The sequence below is a fragment of the Leptosomus discolor genome, chromosome 1, assembly GCF_034619465.1.
Source record: "Leptosomus discolor isolate bLepDis1 chromosome 1, bLepDis1.hap2, whole genome shotgun sequence".
Taxonomy (NCBI): Eukaryota; Metazoa; Chordata; class Aves; order Leptosomiformes; family Leptosomidae; genus Leptosomus; species Leptosomus discolor.
In genome coordinates this window covers 150,711,454-150,728,881 of record NC_141391.1, presented here as the reverse complement: position 1 = coordinate 150,728,881, position 17,428 = coordinate 150,711,454, and the positions used below count along the sequence as shown (strand labels likewise).

Here is a 17,428-nt window from a genome sequence, read left to right as displayed (position 1 = left end):
AAACCACTGGCACACAAAGAATTTGGCTAGGATATAGAGGTTAACCTGCAGACCTTGTGACAAATGCTGTAAAATCTTTAAAGAAGAGATGTTTAGTTTACATCTCAGCCAAAAGATGTCAGGCTTTCTGACAGAGTTTTAGACAGATTTGTCAAGAGCCAGCAACTGGGACACAATAAGCACAGGGACTTAGGTGGACTACAGGCAGCATGAACCTCGGTCATAGTGTCTCTTGGCACTGTGACAGGAAAATGTGGTGGCTCAGCACGGAGGACTTGTGTTAGTTTGACACAGGCACACTTCATGTGGACTAGCAGGGTCTGTTTTTGACTTAGGTTGTCTTCCAACCAAGGGCTCATGGGCTCCAGCTGTAGTGGGTAAGCCTTAGAGTGGTCTAGGGCCCTGTGGCTGCAGACCACGTGTGACTGGGGTTGGGGAACTGTTCCCATACAGCACCTTTGTTGTTGCAGGCGATCCATTTCACATTGGGGGCAAAAGTGACCTCCCGTCCAATGAGGTAAGTGAAAACCCGGACCTGGGAACAAGAAGGCAAAGACAGAAGAATTAGGATGTAATGTGCTACCAAATCAAAATGGCCGCGGTTTGGCATCCTGTTGTACGCTGGTGTGAGTGCCTGTTTATGGTGCATAGCAATGGCTTTGCCTTCACTCGCAGTCAGGAACCTCTTGCTCTGTTTGTTTTGCATTTTGTGGTCTGGAACTTAATTTCCAATTACAATAAGCCCGGAAAGCCAAGCAGCACCCGGAATCATCTGAATAACAAAGCAGAAGTGCAAATTCTGTTTGATTTTATCATAGCAGCTCTGCCAGGCACACAACCACATGTGGAGAGGTTTATAGCTCACAGGAATCCTTTACCCAGGGGAACAGTTGGCCGCATGAATCATTTAGAGAAAGCGGCACCATTTCTCTTGTGTTTGACCAACAACAAAAGAGCCAATCCTGAAATAAACTGCTTTAACAGCCCCATGCTCTGTTCTCTCAGTAGGTTGCTTCTCTCCCTTTGTGCATTGCTGCTGGCTGGGATGAGGTAAACAAATAAATCAGGACGGTTTAGGATGAGCTGTGGTCTATTCCACTTTCACAGTCTGCTCTGCTAGTACAAGCCTGTGATCACAGACCTCAAAGTAAATAGGGCTGGAAGGCAGCTAGAGAGGTTGTGTGGGCAATTCCCCTGCTCACCGTAAGAACTGGTAATAGCCCAACCTTTCCCAAACAGGACCAATTATAAACAGTCCTGGATGGGATTAAAATTCTTTGCAAAAGGTGTGTGTGTGGGGTTTGTTGTTTTTGTTGTTGTTGGTTTTTTTTTTTAAAAATTTTAGAATACTCAGCTCAGTCTTTACCATCCTAACAGGAGAATGTTTTGATTATCCTCACCTTTAGAAAACAAAATGTATGAAAAAAAGTCTCCACTGACCTACAGATACGCATTTGTGATCCTACCACCTCTAAAATCACCACAGCAGGCTCCTGCCTGGCTGCTTTGTTTTGTGTTTACAGCTGGGTGCCCACGGGTATTGGAGGATGTGAATGCGCAGCTCTGCCCAACATCCTGGCTCACGATCTTCTATTCCCACCATAGCAGGATAGCACCTTTCCTCGCTCTTTCTATTTATCACTTCCCAGACAAACCTTCCGATCTGGCCAGTTGTATTTTTCAAACACAGCTTCATAATCCTCCACTGCTCCGTCTGTGATCAGCATGATAGCTTGGTTACACAAGCCTCCTTGACCAGCATCTCTGAACTAGGAACAGAGAGGAAGAACATCAGTTATCTCATCATGGGCCATTTCTGTGTAATTGCAGCGTATTTATTCATGGTGGGCCAGATCTTGACTTCCTCTTGCAAACCCCACACTGTGCTCAGAAAGAGCTCTGCTTAAATAAGGACTGTGTTTGTATGCTGCATATAATCTTTTTATTTATATAGCTCTGCCTCACACATGTAGACACAGAAGGCTTTACAGAAGTAAAATAATAAGGAGAAAATAAGTGCTGTGGAGGAAGGGTGTGATTCCCTGCTGCTGCCTCACATCTTGCACAGTCGCATTCGTTTATGCAAAAAACTATAGACTGACCATAAACACTGCAATTCTGATTTGACAGCACTAACTGTCACTTTTAATGGCAGAAAATGTGAGAGGAGGGGGAAATCACACTCATTATTTCAGGGTAAACCCATCGATCTGCCAAAAAAGAGCAGAGAAAAGCAGAAGCACGTGAAAAGAGAAGGCTAATGCCATCAGAGCTGAAATAGGTTGTGAATATGCCAGATAGAAAGGCTGTACGCTGCAATGAGAGATGATCTGTTATCTGTGCATAAGTGATATTTAAGGTAGAGTGGAAGTATGCTAGGACTCTGGTACAAATGTTGATGTGGTCCCAAGGACACATGGAGAGATGTTGGACATGCATGATCTTACAGGCAAGCTAGACCATGCCTGTTCAGCCAGGAAGATCAGCCGTTGAATGCTGCTTATCTAGTGCTCCTGCATGCAGAGCCATTTGCCTCTCATGCCCTCAGGTGCACCGGCTCTAGAGAACTAGGTGCCTTATGCAGCACCAACACAGGTGTTGAATTAGCAGTCACCAGAGGAGGTGGCAGAGGACATCAAGGCACAAAAATGAGCAGCCACTTTGCTGCAGCTCCTAGCTCAGTGTCAGCACACGCTTCTTGCACAGCATCTCACTGCTGCTATGCTCTGAGCAAGAAAACGTCTAATCAACAAAGGAGGATACAGAAACTGATGCAGAATAAAGAAATATGGAAAGAGGATGATACGACAGCTCTGCACAAGAGATTAATGAGAGGCAATGGCATGAGATGGAGAGCATACAGGAGACTAATTGAAGGGTGGCTAAGGTATCAAACAGCAGCAATTTTAAACTGGAGAGGGTAGTTATATCTTATAAATGAGGAAGAAGGTATCTATGTGGCAAGACTAATTGCATAAAATCAAAGCAAGCACTGGGTGGGAAAACACACAGGATGTGAACTGGGACTTTTTAGATGTTTTAGGCTTCAATTCACAAGTACCTTCTGTTTTGGTAATGCTATGTTAGGACAAAAGGCAAATGTCTTTACCAACATGGATGGTCCTGTGGTTCCACTGCAGATTAACATCATGATCATCGATACCTAGAAGCCAACTCCAAGTCCAGATTTCCCCAGTCATTTCACCACTCACAGAATCACAGAATGTTAGGAGTTGGAAGGGATCTCGAAAGATCATCTAGTCGAACCCCCTTGCCAGAGAAGGACCACCTAGAGTAGTGGTCACCCTCACAGTAAAAAAGTTTTTCCTTATGTTTATGTGGAACCTCCTATGCTCCAGCTTGCACCTGTTGCCCCTTGTCCTGTCATTGGACATCACCGAGAAGAGCCCGGCTCCATCCTCCTGACACTCGCCCTTTACGTATTTATAAACATTAATGAGGTCACCCCTCAGTCTCCTCTTCTCCAAGCTAAAGAGACCCAGCTCCCTCAGCCTTTCATCGTAAGGGAGATGTTCCACTCCCTTAATCATCTCTGTGGCTCTGCACTGGACTCTTTCAAGCACTTCCCTGTCCTTCTTGAACTGAGGGGCCCAGAACTGGACACACTATTCCAGATACAGTCTCACCAGGGCAGAGTAGAGGGGGAGGAGAACCTCTCTCGATCTACTGACCACACCCCTTCTGATACAACCCAGGATGCCACTGGCCTTCTTGGCCACGAGGGCACATTGCTGGCTCATGGTCACCCTGCTGTCCACCAGGACCCCCAGGTCCCTTTCCCCTACACTACTCTCCAACAGCTCAGTCCCCAACCCATACTGGTACATGTGGTTGTTCTTTCCCAGATGCAAGACTCTACACTTGCCCTTTTTGTATTTCATTAAATGTCTCCCCACCCAGCTCTCCAGCCTGTCTAGGTCTTGCTGAATGGCAGCACAGCCTTCTGGTGTGTCAGCCACTCCTCCCAGTTTTGTGTCATCAGCAAACTTGCTGACAGTGCACATTATTCCCTCATCCAGGTCATTGATGAATATATTGAATAGTACTGGTCCCAGTACCAACCTCTGAGGGACTCCACTAGTTACAGGCCTCCAACTAGCCTCTGTCCCATTGACCACAACTCTCTGACTTCTTTCCTTCACCAGTTCACAATCCACCTCACTACCCGATCATCCAGACCACTCCTACAACTACCTCTGTGATTATCCTTTATTATGAAATTACCAGGTTCAGTGCTAATATCACCATAATGTCTCCTTCCATCATCATTTATGTTATCAGTCCTGCCTCCTTCAACATTACTCTTAATATCACTGAAGCACCTGTTACTCTACTGCAGTAAGCATGGATTCAACAGCTTCTGAATGACCACACGTATGAACTCGTCTCTCCCTGTTTCGTGATAATCCCATTACTTGTATCACTGTCCAGAATCAGTACAGATGATCATGAGAGAAGGGTGGTGTAATAGGGTAATTTCTAACTACCTGTTCTTGGGCAAAACATTCATGTGAATTATTGAATCAGGATGAGGTGGTTGGGCATGCTTCTCTTCTTTCATATCACCAAAACAGCACATTCAGAGGGGAGGCAGTCTGTGCCTCTGCTGCTGTGGTCATGCCAACCCAGCAGCAAGGATCTCCCACGTCTTTCTCTACAGAGTCCCCAAGATCTGACATTTCTAGTGGTCCAAAATGTTTCTACGCCTTGTACCGTGGAAATAAAAACATCAGTGCCAGCTACAGGGTCATCTGAGCTCCAGGAGTGTGACAGCACACATGCCACCTGCTCAGCAGGGAGGCTCAGGGCAAAGGCTGAGTGTGCACAAGAGGAACAAGCACAGGATGCTCTTAGGTGCAAGTAAAAAGGGAAAAGCAGCTGACAGCCACATGGGATTCTGCTGCAGACCATCAGGTAGGAAAAGAAGTCTCAAGTGAGCTTTTCCTAGGACAGAGATCAACTGCGTGCAGATTAGCAGAGCAAATAGCTAGTGTGAGCATCCATTAGGGAGGCATAGGGTTATGATGGTGTGGGAGATGCTGTCAGAATGAGGTTCAGATCACAGATATGTGAACCTTGTAGTTACGAAAGCAGCTTATTCCAGTCTGTTGCAACTACGTTTTGTTTAGACGAGTATTAAATTAACACTTAATTAAGGTTACCTACCATTTGATCAAACTAGTGAAGACATCTCTTCAGATAATTTACTTCAGACCTCATAGTACCGAGATACTGAGAAATTAAATGCTGTATCAGAACCAGCAGTCTCCTAATTACAGGAGTAGATGATATTTTCAACAGGGAAAATGAGATCATCAGTGTCATAGCAATGGAGATTAAAAAGACAGATTTAGAAAACAAACGAACAAGAGGTAATCCCTGATTTCTAGGTCCTTTTGTGGCTGGCTGCAGCTGTAGCAAATGATCTGACAGCATTCTTATCAAGCTCTGAGCATAATTCCCTGCTCTGACTGAAGTCTCAGGAGCAAGAAAGAAGGGGTGGTGAGGAACAAGATGTCCACAGAACACGTGTCTGAAGAGATGCAGGCTAGAGGTGCAGTCTGTGAATGAAACATGGAGCTACATATTCTCCTGTGGAACTTTTGTCATGTTACCAGGAGTAACAGGCATGATCTAATTAATTCAGGGTCATAGTCTCTTGTACTCCCTTGTTTGGTCATTGCCATTTACTTTGCAGTTAGAGCCTGGCACAGAGTTATTAGTGAAGCAATAAGAACATCAGCATAGCTCAGTTATGTGCAGGCACGCATTCTGATTATACACACATCTGGCCAGATGACTAAGCAGCACCTCTCTGTCTCCTCCTGCCCCATTCTTATGCAGACCTGCTTCCAGAGTGGCCTCCAGAATTACTGAAAATTCAAACTTAGTGGAAAGTGTCTCATGGGTAGAAAATTAGCAGTAGACAAGGAAACAGAAAGCCAGCGAAGAAGAAATGAGATGACATTAGCAAAATGGCATAAACTGGTAAACAGGAAATCCTGATCTTTGTATATCCTGAAAAATATGCAGCAGAATCCAGGTCCATAAAAATACAAGTGGAATCAAGAAAAGATTTATAAATATTCAGAGAAGAAACAAGAAAGGGAATAAAAAGAGTATGTTGCCAGACAATAAAAAAACAGAGGGAAATGGTCAGGCCTCCGTGCTTCATCATCAAAAGGACAATATCATAATGGCTGGGTACATGCTGAAGTGATAAGAAACAAAGAAAAGAATGAATTAATTACGGGCAGGGTCACAAAGTGGTAGGGTTAAAGAAAAAGTTAATTGAAAGCATTTAAATAATCTGTGCTCAGCAGGAAGGGAAAGAATTGCAGAAGGTGTGGCTGAACTACTTCTCTCATGGGCTGAGACCTGACTGGGACTGTGAGATCCCAAAGGATGAAGAGGGGGATCAACAGAAAACATATTACAAGAAGAGACGAAACTAGATGGGTAAATTGTCCTTAAATGTCTAGCATGTTGCTAGAAAAATTAGTAATAAAGCCCTCTTGTAATACTAGGAAAAGAGAATATTGGGGAAATTAAATAAATAAAATGCTTCCCCACACAGGTGGGGTGTAAGAGGCCAAAGTCTCCTTTGATTACTCACACCGGCAGATGGATTCATTCTTTTTATGACATCATTTTGCTTGAGTTACACAGAATTTTATGTCTCACTTAAATCCATTTTGTTAGCAGTTTCACAACTTTTTTCATCTATAGCCATTTTGGAGTGACCTGCTCATGGTTAACCTCAAAAGTTATGTAATTTCTGAATTCAGCAGCGAGTCAAGGCACCATTAAACCAGCTTGATATTAAGAAGAGACATTGTTCCAAGGTGGCCTCAGAGAGCAGAACTTGGGGTTTCTTTTCCTCCACAGGGTCAGAAAAACATCATCTTTCAAAATACCTACTTGCTCTGAGCAGATCCTGAGAAAGAAGGACCCTTGAAAGTCACAGATTTTGTACTATCTAAACCTAAAAGATTAATATATAACAAATATATGAACATATGTATATATGACTCAGGATTAGAGGTGTGTGTTTGCATGTGTATATATGTACACACATATATTTGACCTGTCTATAAAAATGTATAAATATCTTAACAATTGATGTATGTTGGAAAGGATAGTCAGAGGCTTAAGTACTGAACAGGAGGCCAAATACTGCCTGGAGAGGAATACTGCAGAGGCAGTTCAGCTGGGTAGGAATTAACAATGTGACACTGTCTGAAGAAATGTAGTGGTTGTCTTATGTTGTGTTAAGAGGACTGTGGTGTGTAAAACAAGGAAGGTAATTATTCTGCTCTGCTTAGCACTTGATAGCTCTCAGCTGCAGCACTTACATACTGTTGGGAGGATGGTGTATCAGGGAAGGCAGACAGCTTGGAAGCAGCCATGAGCAAAGCAGTGGCCAGAACAAATCCTAGGTATAAATCCCACAGAAAAAGGGCAGGAGGACAAGATGTGCCAAGCTTGTTGAAAAACAGGAAGAGAAGATAGCAGTGAGATAGACTAAAACTTGATAAACTTCTTGTTTAGCAGCTCAAAAGATAGCTCTTGACACCTGAGAATTTTGAAGCGCTTTATAAATGTGTGCCTTAGACCATGATTTCCCTGGGATGCACATTTTATTGAAGCCACTTGGTGTGTGGCTAAACTGAAGTAGAGTTTAAGTGGTTTATTGAGCATGGCAGAGGTGGGCAGGGGAGGCTCTGACTAACTGTTCTCCCAAAGCTGTTCTGCAAATTGCGTCGCAGATTAAAATATGCCCAGTCTACCCCAAAACATAATGAAGGAAAGCAAAGATGGTGAGAGATTGTGCTGCTCTTCAAGCCCTCTCCGCTACTCATACCTCATTGAGTCGGTCTCTGCTGGGCTCTTAATTCTACAAGCAATTGGGCTGGGGAAAATTACCACGGAAATTTTGCAGTCACTTTCATTACACATATTATTACTGGTTGTCTATTGTAATCAGCAAAGCCTGTTTCATCAGTGTGATGTAGCAATTTTCATTTTCATTCTCTTGCGTATGCTCCTGTGAACAATAACAGGACAGTCTGTGAGGAAGGGCTATGATTACAAGCTGAGAATGTGAATTTTGTCTGACGGGAAGGGAGTGGCCAGTTCCACCAAAGTTCCCCCTTTTCCTGTCTGCATGAGTGCGGCAGCACAGATTTGTTTCAGGGCACACTGATGGAAACCCTTTTCCTGCCTTATTACTGGTACAGATCTAAAAAGATTTAAGAGAAGATTTCAGAGAGTCCTTAAAGCATACGAGCCTTTGGCAGGTGGTACCTTTTTGCAGTAAGCTGTAGTACTTGCTGTAAGTACTTGCAGAGCCTGGGGTGCTCCAGCTGATGATATCAAGGCACTCTCTCTATAAGCCCTTACTAGGGAAGCTACAGTTTGGGGAAGGCTGCTGCAGGACAACAGGCATGTTTCTGCACTTGCATGCCTCAAGTATGTGCAGCCTCTGGCACTGCCGCGTGTACACTGAGACACAGTCTCAGTCTCTTCTGCATGTCACCAGGCACACAGAAATCCTGGGATGAAGCTGCAAGTGACTTGCAGGAGGTCCTGCAGGCCTCCTGCTGCATGTGCAGCCATCCCACAGCTGTCTGTGGGCAAGGGTCCCAGCTGGTGGCTTCACTGACCTTGGACTGAGGTCCCATTTTGCTAAAGAGGAGGCAATCGTGGTCCACCGTACAGTGAACAACACACTGCGAGAAAGCTGCAACCAGCGTTACTGGGAAAGGAAAGTTGGGTGGAAGAGATATACAGCCATCTTTCACACCTTTCTTTGACAACAGAGTTACCGTTTCTGAACTCCTGTTTCATGAACAGCAGTTTCCAAGATGCAGAGAAGCCTGACACCAGCAGTCACTGAGACAACCACCACCTTTTCCCATCTGCAGATGCTCAAAGGAAAGATGCTCAAATGCCCGAGTCAGTTGCCCTCTCCCCACATCTGAGGTGATAATGAAAGGCATGAGGGAGACAGCTCCTCACCTTGTGAGTAAATAACATCAGAAGGTTTTATCACCACTGGGTGCTGTACTAAGAGCAATCTCAGAGCTGTTTTGAGCTCATTAGCCAAGTAAGCATCAACAAGAATCAAGGTACGTGATGACTACTTAAACTGTTGACTGCATTTTTGATGCCAAATAGAGAGGAAAATATTTTCTCTACCTGCCAAAGAGTACCTTCTCTATTACTGCAGTGGAGTTACATAAGTCCACTGGGCTGCATGGACGTCACTCTCTCTCTGGGGGTATTTTTGATCCAGCTGTATCAGTGGAGGACAGTTTTTTCTGTCTCAGCTGTTCTACCATGTACCTTCTATTTCCCACAGGCATGCTCAAAATATGCAGGGTTTTATAAAGGTCCTGCCTCCTGGAGGCTTGAGGATTGTGTAGTGTAGTGGGTGAGCCAGAAAGGAGGTGTGAGGTCTCCTCATTAGTGGAACCAGACCGGTTTTGGTGTCTGTGCCTGGCATGACCAGGTGCTATTTCAGCTGGGGCAAGCAAGCTTTCTTTAGGTTTATGCTCCATTGTTCTCCACTGAGACCTTCGAAGCTGTGCTGGTTGAGAGAGTCTGCAGTTGTACTGCATTGGGCTTCTTTAATCTGTTGTCACTGTGCATAACCAGTGCTACATTAGATATTAAAATATCATTTTTCCTCTGGTGGAAAAATTGTTTAAATATTCTGATTTATACAATCCAGACCTATATAGACTCTGGATCTTTTGTTTTAAAGATAAAGCTCATTTTGTCATAAAATGCACGTAGATAAATCTAGCAGGCATCTAGTCCATGTAATTGCTCTGGGTTTATATCACTACTGCTTCCCTGGTCATCTCAGTAACTATCTTCCTGAAAAGATACTGAACTGTTACTACTACGAGTGCTGCCAGCCTATTTCTGCAATGCCAAGGCTACACCACACTCTTATCAGGTTGCCACTAAAACCATTATACTTCAGTTACCACTGACAAGTCAGCTCAGTTGCCACCATCCCTGGATTCAACTCTGATCGTGCTTGCACTGACATAAATTAGCATTACTATGGCAAACAAACTTAAACTTTTAGTTTGTAAAATAAGTGAGAGTGAAGAATCCTTCCCAGGGTGTCAACACCTCTAGCACACTACCTGTAACGTCAACTCCATCATTGTGGCCACTAGCATCATACCATGTACACATTTTTGTCAGCGCCAAAGGCATTGGCATCCTTAGGCCAACCCCACTATAGATGATGCCATGAGGCGGTGGGGGTGTTCAACTGGTTGTTGGTCCCTTTTTTGTTAAATGCATTAAGAAACAGAGTTAAGTTGTATGTTTACCTCCAGGCTACTGAAGTCCCAATTGTTCACATAAAGCAATGAATCATTTATGATTCTTATCACAGGGCATGATCAGACTGACTGATTAATTCTCCTGTACCTATGATTTCTTCCCCAAGTTCTGATACTCAGCAAAGTGACATTGAAATAAATCTGAAGCCTGAGAATAACCTTTCATGTCTTTGTCATCATCAACTTACCAAGGCTCACTAATAACATCACTTACGACCAGAATTGTTGCCCTCAGCTGAACAGTTACGTTTTATTGCCGCCATCTATAACCAAAGTGCCTGGGTGATGCTCAGTTGCGAGACTCATTAAGGAAACACTCACGAGGCCACAGCCTTGCCGGCTCCTGATCCCTCCTGGGCAGGGATCGGCAGCCCCAGGGAATCGTGCACAAACTGACACCTTCCCACCTGCACACTGGTGGGTCACCCCTGCACACTGCTTGTCACAAATTTGGGGCCTGTGAGATCAGCTCATACCACCTCCCCCCTGCAGCACTGTAAGGGATGTGCTAAGTCATTAGATGCAGAGGGGAAATCAGGGGTGGGTGGGGATACTTGTGCCTGATGCAAGCATTGGCATTGACTCTTACCTCCCTCAGGATTTTGAAGGACTCTGTCAAGGCCTTGTTCACAGTCCCCACTCCTTTTGCCTGCAGTTCATCCACCAGCTGCTTGAAGTGCTGGCAAGCAGAGAAGGGAAAAGGCAGCAATAAGTTGCAGGCAGGGTTCTCCCTTTGACTAGGGGAGGAAAATGTAACCTGGAAAAGCCTGTGCCATTGGGATCCTGATCCTTCACCAATGCTGGCAGGGCAGTACAGCACAGCGCCATGATGGATGGAGGTGAGAAAGTCAAGTGACAGCTCCATTGGCAGTGCCATCATGTTGCACCTTTGCCCATGCAGCCACAGCAGGACTGCATTTCTCAGCCTGTGGGCTGTGAGCCATTGGCAGTCCATGAAACATCGTGCAAGGCACAAAACTGTTACAAATCAGACTTTCCCTTATCCACTCCTTCAGGAAAAAAAAAAACCAACAACAACAACAAAACATTCCTGTACATGAAAGAGCAACAGGATTGGGGAAAAGAAATAATTTGAATGCTTGTCTACTACTTAAGGGACACTAATCTGGTTGTAAACTAAACTCTCAGAGAGTGCTCTTTGCAAGATAGTGTCCAAAAGGCTTGGGGATCCTTTGGGAAACACTGCAGGAGACATCACCCTCTGGAGTCATACTCTGTGACCCAGGGCTAAGCTGGAAAAGAAATTTGGAGAGAAATCTAGTTGTTGAAGACATGGAGGGATGTGCTGCCTCTGTGATATTAATATAGAGAGAAAAAGGAAGAAAAAAACCCAAACTACCGAACAGTAAGAAGAGCTAAGAATACAAGTCAGCCCAGAGTGGTGGAGCAGCTGAACGCAGGCTGACCACCTCGAGGCTGCTGAGCCCTCCTGGATCAGAGCAGGAAACCCTCTCACCAGAGAAAGCTCGCTGCCGAGTCTGTTGTGACACAGGGAAGCTGGTTGCTGCTGTTTAGCTAGCCAGCTGACCCTGTGTTAAAGCAGCTTTGTGTAAGCAAAGGTGAACCATGGAGCCAGCACACACCATGGAACTGCTGCTTGTTTCTGAAATGCAAACCTAAACACTTCTGGGAGATGGTTGTTTCTTGTCCCTGCGGTTTCATGTCACAGCATCTTGACCCCATGTACTTCTTACATTAAGAGAGCTACCTGAATAACATCGATAGGAGTCTGGTACTCACCTCTCTGTTATCTCTGTCTGCTTGGACCAGGATACCCTTAAAACAGGGCTCGATAAAGTGAACATAATCATTGTACTGCAAAGAGAAAATGAGAAGAAAGGGGTTGTAATAGGAGAAAATTCACAAAATGTGTTCACATCCTAGGTGGATGTTCAGAAAACAGTATGGAGCATTATGCCATTTTATATGTATTTCCCTTAACAATTGCTTATAGTGATCATGGCAAATTATGATTTTGATAAATCTTGTATTTGTTTAAATAATGCGTTAATTATGGTGTTTTGCTGAGTTCTATTTGGGCATATCTACACATCCAAAGTTACTTTTTTTCCCCCACTTACACTGTAGAGATTTTCTCCACGCTCTATTATCTTGTGCCCCTGGCCTTGCTTCTAGCACTATTTGCACATGTTTTTGACTTCTGGAGACTTTGTGAGTCCCCAGTCCCCAGCTGAAGCTTGCAAGTGGTTTTGTAGCGTAATGTCTGATGCCTCTGGTGCATGGCTGAACGATAACCTATCAAGTTACCGCACATCCACCAAACTACGATAATTAGTGGGGTATATGCTTCTAGCCTGATACATAGTGAGGTAAAACACACCAGTGTAAACCTTTTCCTGCAAGGTTCAGAAGAGCAATTCATAAGAGCAGGGCTAAGAGGCCACTGATGCTCAGCTGATCAATAGGAGCTTAGGTCAGGCTATAATGTGTCTGAGCCAGTAGGTTCTTGGTGTGAATACAGTAAAGGAATATATATTATGTGCTCTTCCTGGGATTATTTTTGAAGAACAGATGATATTTCAAACTCCTTAATGACTTCCCTGCATTTTTCTGCCAACACTCTTAAGTATTCCATCTATCCAGCCATATAAAGACAGAGCTGTCACCACTGGAGTTTCTAACTGTCTTACACAATAAGAAGCTATCAACAAAAAGTAGACTTTATACCTCAGTGACCATGCCCCGACAAACTTTTATAGAAAGGAGCCTGGGAAAAGGGATGGTGCTTGAATTAGCTTTGAAAAATTAGGTGAGCAGCCATTTGCCTTTGACCTGACACCAAACCCCCCAGTCTTGGCGTGGATCATGGAAAAGTTTTGCTTTCTGTGGTCAGTGGTGTTGGTTCTCTGTGGTTAACCAGCCCATCCTTATCCTGGCCAGGGCTCAAAAAAAGGAGAGAGTAACACCAAGGCAACCTGACCAAACTCCATGCAGGCCTGTGCAGATCGACTCTGAACTGGATTGTAGCCTTGCAGGATGCTGGTGTGCAAAAAGGCGTATGGTAGTAATTTTCTAGCCTGGAAACATTATCCTGAGGATTATACTGCTACCGGACCCAAACACAGTATTATGCTATGCTATGTTAATTGAATTTATTAGCTCAGGTCCCTGTTAGCTCAGGTGTCTCTCTACACCACTTTGTTATCTGTTGCAGTCACATCCCTAAGTAAGCAAAAAGATGCAGCTGACATCCTTCATAAAGAGAGAGTGAAATGACTTAGCAACCTCCATGCTGACCACGCAAAGCTGGCTTCCCAAGGGTAATTAATTTTAATCCCCCATCCAACACAGTTACTAAGTGTTGTAGTCACATCACTGTAATGCCTGTAGTTTGCTAAGGGGACTGAAGGGTCGGTATGAGGCACAAGGAAGACAACTCAGCACTGGAAATGGGACATACTTACTGCAATGATGTTGACAAAGTCATTTTCTCCCAGAGTATCTAAAATGGTTATGATGGTATGTTTAGCAATGGTCATCCGCAGGCCCTTCATGCTCCCACTGACGTCCACAATGATGACAATGTCCTTGGGAGAGGTGGCCGCTTGGATGTACCTTTACAGAAAGAAGAATATAAAGAAGCAGGGTGAGCGTATGGGGAGGAGAAATGCTGGGTGTGCTGCTGCCACATGATGCTAGCCGCAGCGTAACATGCACCATGAGCACAGCTATCCAGCAACAGGGTCAGGCTGGGAATCCGATGGGTCCCTTCCTACCAACCTGTCTCTCCCACCAGCCCCAGCATCTCACTTCCCACATTGGCAAGTGCTGGGCCTGCTGCAGACATATGTCCAGATTAAGCCAAGAGCAACAATTGCTAAAGCCTCCTTTAGCCATGCTGAGAAGACCGAGTAAATGCCCCGTATTTCTGGAGTCTGAACAGCCCTGTCCCACAGGTCACAGAATTATAAGGAGTCTGGGACAGAGGAAGGATACACTGGTGGCAATTTCCATGTGGCATGTGCTAGATGCCACATGGAAAGCTGGTGCTGGCAGGTGGTAGGGCTTCCTAACCTGCGATTGCCTTAATTTATGTACCCCTCATCTCTTGCAGGAGCAGCATGGGGCAGTAACTGCTGATTAGAAACTCACCAAGGTGTCACCTTGGAAAAGAGGAAGAGAGGAAGACTGTAAGGTGCTTTGGCCAAGTCTCTCCAAAACTCTTACCAGCCACGATTCCTGCAGTCGAATGAGATGACTCCGTTCTCATCTGGTAACCACTTTATTCCTGAAGGGAGCAGCAAAAGGAGCAATCAACAACAGACAGGCAGGCATCTGGTCCCCCTCCCCTGACACCCGCACGTCTGCTGTTCACTGCTGAGACTCAGCTACCCCGCAGGGGCATGGAGGTCTGGCCAGCAATAGTAGCGGCCACTCTGCAGAAATACAAGCAGAGCTTTGCATGGTCTTTGACAGTTCTCAGCAAACTGCTTATTAAATTTCTATTTAAAAAAATGTATGTAGGCATAGTCTGTTTGAATTTGGGGAGCAATTGCACATACTTTGAAATTTTTGCCACCTTGATGTAGTTCTCGACAACATCTTTTTCTCCCCAAGGGTGGTTGAGAGCATAAAAAAACAGCAGCAGTGACAGGGACGTGTCCCAGTTTCCCTGCTAAAGGCTCTGTTCACAGTCATCTCTGCTTTCCCCTTCCACAACACGTGACAGGTCGCAGAGCAAGGGCATGCAGCCATCTGATGAAGGGGCCACCAGGCCAAGCTACAGCTGTGGAGGATCTCCTGGGTTCCTCCAAGCACGGGGCCTCCCTCTTGTGCCATGACCTTACGTGCCGCTTGCAGCTGGCGAGTGGATAACAAGTCAGGCTGACCAGCTGTATCTGCCACGTGTAGCCTCGGAGATGGAAAGAGGCTGTGACCGCCACTAAAAGCCACTGGGGAGCATGAGGCAGGGAGTCCTCCTGCAGCCTCTGCACCCTGTCTACAAGATTCACAGGTCCTGCCATGGTGTTTTGGGTGCTTTTTGGAAGGCAGCCTGCCTGAGGCACACCGCTGCAAGCAGACTTCTTTGGGATTGCAAGGGCAACGTGCCTGGGGGGCTGGTCCATGTGGGAAAATGGGGTTTATGCCTGCTGTGGACACTATTCCTTCAGCCTAAGTGGCAGCAGTCAATGCACTGAATATTTTGCTCACTGCACCCTGCCCTTCAGGGGCCCACACTGCCTCAACCTTTCCAGATGGCACAGACCCTATCCTGCAAGACTGTTGTGTTGTTCTGAAAGAGTGAGGCCGATCTCTGCTCTTTTACCTGGGTAGAGCCTGAAGAACCCAGTGGAGCTGCCGAAGTACTGCCAGGTCAGCGTGGGATCCCTTTCGAAGTTGTCCACAAAAATAGGATTCAAGGCTTCTGACATGTAAACGCCGTTCAGGATGTCAGGGTCTGCAGGGGAAAGAATAGAAAATGTGGAAAAAAGTGTGTGAGAGGGGGAGGACACCCACCACCTCCGATGGAGGAGCGGGATGGGAACAAAGGCAGCCCCAGGAGGAACGCAGCCTTGTCCAAAGCTTTGATGTTGGGCAGGGAATTGGGCACGTCATTCAAATAAATCCTGGAGGACAGGTTACCACCGGCTACTACAGGTGATCTCAGCTTGGTCATATGCTATTATCCCCATTTCTCTTTACAGCCTTTTCTGCCCTTGGGCATTACCTCTGCTTGGAAGAGGGCTCCAAGAGACCCAGGAAAACCAGCACCGTGCTGAGCACAACTGGCACACCACACAGGCAGGACTCAGCTCCTGCCTAAGAAGGGATGTGTGGCTGCTGTAAGGCAACTGCCTGATGCACCACTAAATGGAACAACCTTTCTACAAACAGTGTTTAAATTTACGCTAGATGTAATTACCTAAGACAGAGGAGCTCTAGGATTTACATGCAATTTTTATATGTCTCTCTCCTCTTTTCACCAATATTTCCTTCTTTTTTCTTTGCCTGCCCTTTTTTCCACAAAGCCTGAGCTGTCCTCCTTTGCCCCTGATCTCATCAGAATCAATAGGAAGTTGCAGACTTGCAAGAACTTGTAAGAGGCAGTGTATATTTGGTGCCTGTGTTGACTCATTGCCTCAGGAGAGCAAACAGAGCAGCAGCAATAGAAACAGGGCATTTCAAGAAACTGGTCATTGCAGGATTAACTGTATTAATGTTGAAAGGGATGGGACTTTGACCTACCGCTTCCTGTTTAGTCACTTTACTAAAGGCAGCCTTGGTCAAAATAGGGGAAAAATTTAACTGTGGCTGTCCAGCGATGAGGCCAAAGTAACTCATGCAGGAAGGGAGCCAGAAGAGCTGTGGAGAGCCAAGCTTGCTGCTGTTTGCAAGACAGGGAGCGAGTACTGCCAGGCACTGCTCCCAGGAGGAGCCCCGGGAACAGAAGCAGCCTTCCTCCTCCTCCTCCAGCCATAGCCAGAGCAACTGGATGGTTTGTGTCAAGCTGTACAGGCAAGAAATCAGCTAGCTGAGCAGTGCCTCTCTGCTGTCTCTGAAAGCGGCCATTTGGCCACCTCTTTCCGTATGCTGCTGCGAGCAGCAGCCTATTTCATGTAGCTCTGCTGTAGCTACCCCACAGCCAGCTCTGCTGGTGGTTCTATTGTGAGCAAGATTTTAGTGTCTGGGGCTGTCAGACCAGATGGAATTAATTGGAAATCATGGGAGAAATAGAACTCCCTCTGTTGTCCCTCTAAATAACATAGCAGTTTTACGCACAGTCACCAGTGCCTGCCCTGTCTGGTCCTGCAGATTATAAATGAGCTCCACCTATGAGAGAAGTAGTGGCGCTTTTTTTTCTTGCCAAAACCCATGCAAGGGGAAGAGCTGACAGGGAGGCAGGGAAGGAGCCAGTTCGGGCAGCTTCAAGTGTTGGCCAAAAAGAGCAGTAAACTTAAGACAATTGCAACTAGTGTCTCAGCCTGCAGCTTTGGCAGTGTGCTGACCAGCTTGGAGATGGACCAGTTTCTGGTGTGTAGCTGGAGTGGTGTGAATGT

The 17,428-nt window shown here is 45.6% G+C and overlaps 1 protein-coding gene across 1 annotated transcript in view; it reads right to left on the bottom strand.

Moving 5' to 3' along the window:
- Window positions 1–17,428, bottom strand: part of CACNA2D4 (calcium voltage-gated channel auxiliary subunit alpha2delta 4) — a 130,646-nt gene that overhangs the window by 97,025 nt on the left and 16,193 nt on the right. The window contains exons 6-12 of the mRNA XM_086461267.1: window positions 15,697–15,828; window positions 14,598–14,658; window positions 13,835–13,985; window positions 12,150–12,224; window positions 10,978–11,067; window positions 1,656–1,769; window positions 457–535 (exon numbers count right to left, since the gene is read on the bottom strand). Coding sequence (XP_086317393.1) covers window positions 457–535; window positions 1,656–1,769; window positions 10,978–11,067; window positions 12,150–12,224; window positions 13,835–13,985; window positions 14,598–14,658; window positions 15,697–15,828 — 702 coding nt within the window. The remainder of the gene's footprint in view (window positions 1–456; window positions 536–1,655; window positions 1,770–10,977; window positions 11,068–12,149; window positions 12,225–13,834; window positions 13,986–14,597; window positions 14,659–15,696; window positions 15,829–17,428) is intronic.